This window comes from Sceloporus undulatus, unplaced genomic scaffold, assembly GCF_019175285.1.
Source record: "Sceloporus undulatus isolate JIND9_A2432 ecotype Alabama unplaced genomic scaffold, SceUnd_v1.1 scaffold_21564, whole genome shotgun sequence".
In the NCBI taxonomy this organism is placed as follows: domain Eukaryota; kingdom Metazoa; phylum Chordata; class Lepidosauria; order Squamata; family Phrynosomatidae; genus Sceloporus; species Sceloporus undulatus.
The window spans coordinates 1-835 of record NW_024824479.1 but is presented as its reverse complement, the minus strand read 5'-3'; the positions used below and the strand labels follow the sequence as shown (position 1 = coordinate 835).

Genomic DNA, 835 nt, shown 5'->3' with positions numbered 1-835 from the left:
ATATATAGTTAATAAGCAAACGGTGATCTTTTCCGGCGGCGAAACAGGTGGAGTTCCCCGAAGCGCGGATCTACGAGGAGACGCTCAATATCCTCCTCTACGAAGCGCAGGACGGACGCGGCCCAGACAACGCTTTGCTGGAGGCGACCGGAGGCGCCGCTGGACGCTCGCACCACTTGGACGAAGATGAGGAGCGAGAGAGAATCGATCGCGTCCGCCGGATCCACATCAAGCGCCCCGATGACCGCACTCACCTCCATCAGTGAAAGAGCCACTGCCGCCGCAACTTCTGCCACCCGAAGGCCCATTCTACTCCTCCTCCGTCCGGTTCTAATTTATATTCCAGATTATATCTATAAACGTTCACCGTTTCTCCCCCCCCCCCCCCAAGTGAATTAAGTCCGTCGCTATATTTTCCAGGGCGGTTATCCCTGCCATCCCTGCCGATAAGACCTCCATTTTCCTTTGTGCTCCTTCTCAAAATGGTGGAACGTTGGTTCCCGTCACCGTTTTATTTTATTTTTTAATAGGCAGTTTGTCCGTATCCACGGGTTTATTTTGCATTTCCAAAACGCAAAGATCGATTTTTTGCCGTTTTATCTAACGCAGTGTCCGAATTTGGGTCCAAATAAGATCAATGGCGTCGGAGCTTGAAAAAGTCCCATTTCCGTTCCTTCTTTTGGGGAACGCAGTGCGCAAATTTGGGTCCAAATAATTCATTTTCCGTCATTTGGGTTGAGAGCGAGGGACCATTTTACATTATCGGAGGGATGCGACACTTTAAGATAGAAGACTTTTGTATAATTATTTTACCTTTTACCTCTTGTTTTTCCAT

The 835-nt window shown here is 48.7% G+C and overlaps 1 protein-coding gene across 1 annotated transcript in view; it reads left to right on the top strand.

Moving 5' to 3' along the window:
* The window catches only part of LOC121918652 (BTB/POZ domain-containing adapter for CUL3-mediated RhoA degradation protein 3), a gene marked incomplete at its 5' end in the record, with an annotated part of 1635 nt that extends 806 nt beyond the window's left edge, over nucleotides 1-829 (top strand). The window contains one exon of the mRNA XM_042444668.1: nucleotides 48-829. Within this exon, the coding sequence (XP_042300602.1) occupies nucleotides 48-266 (219 nt within the window). The remainder of the gene's footprint in view (nucleotides 1-47) is intronic.
* Between the last annotated feature and the right edge of the window lie 6 nt (nucleotides 830-835).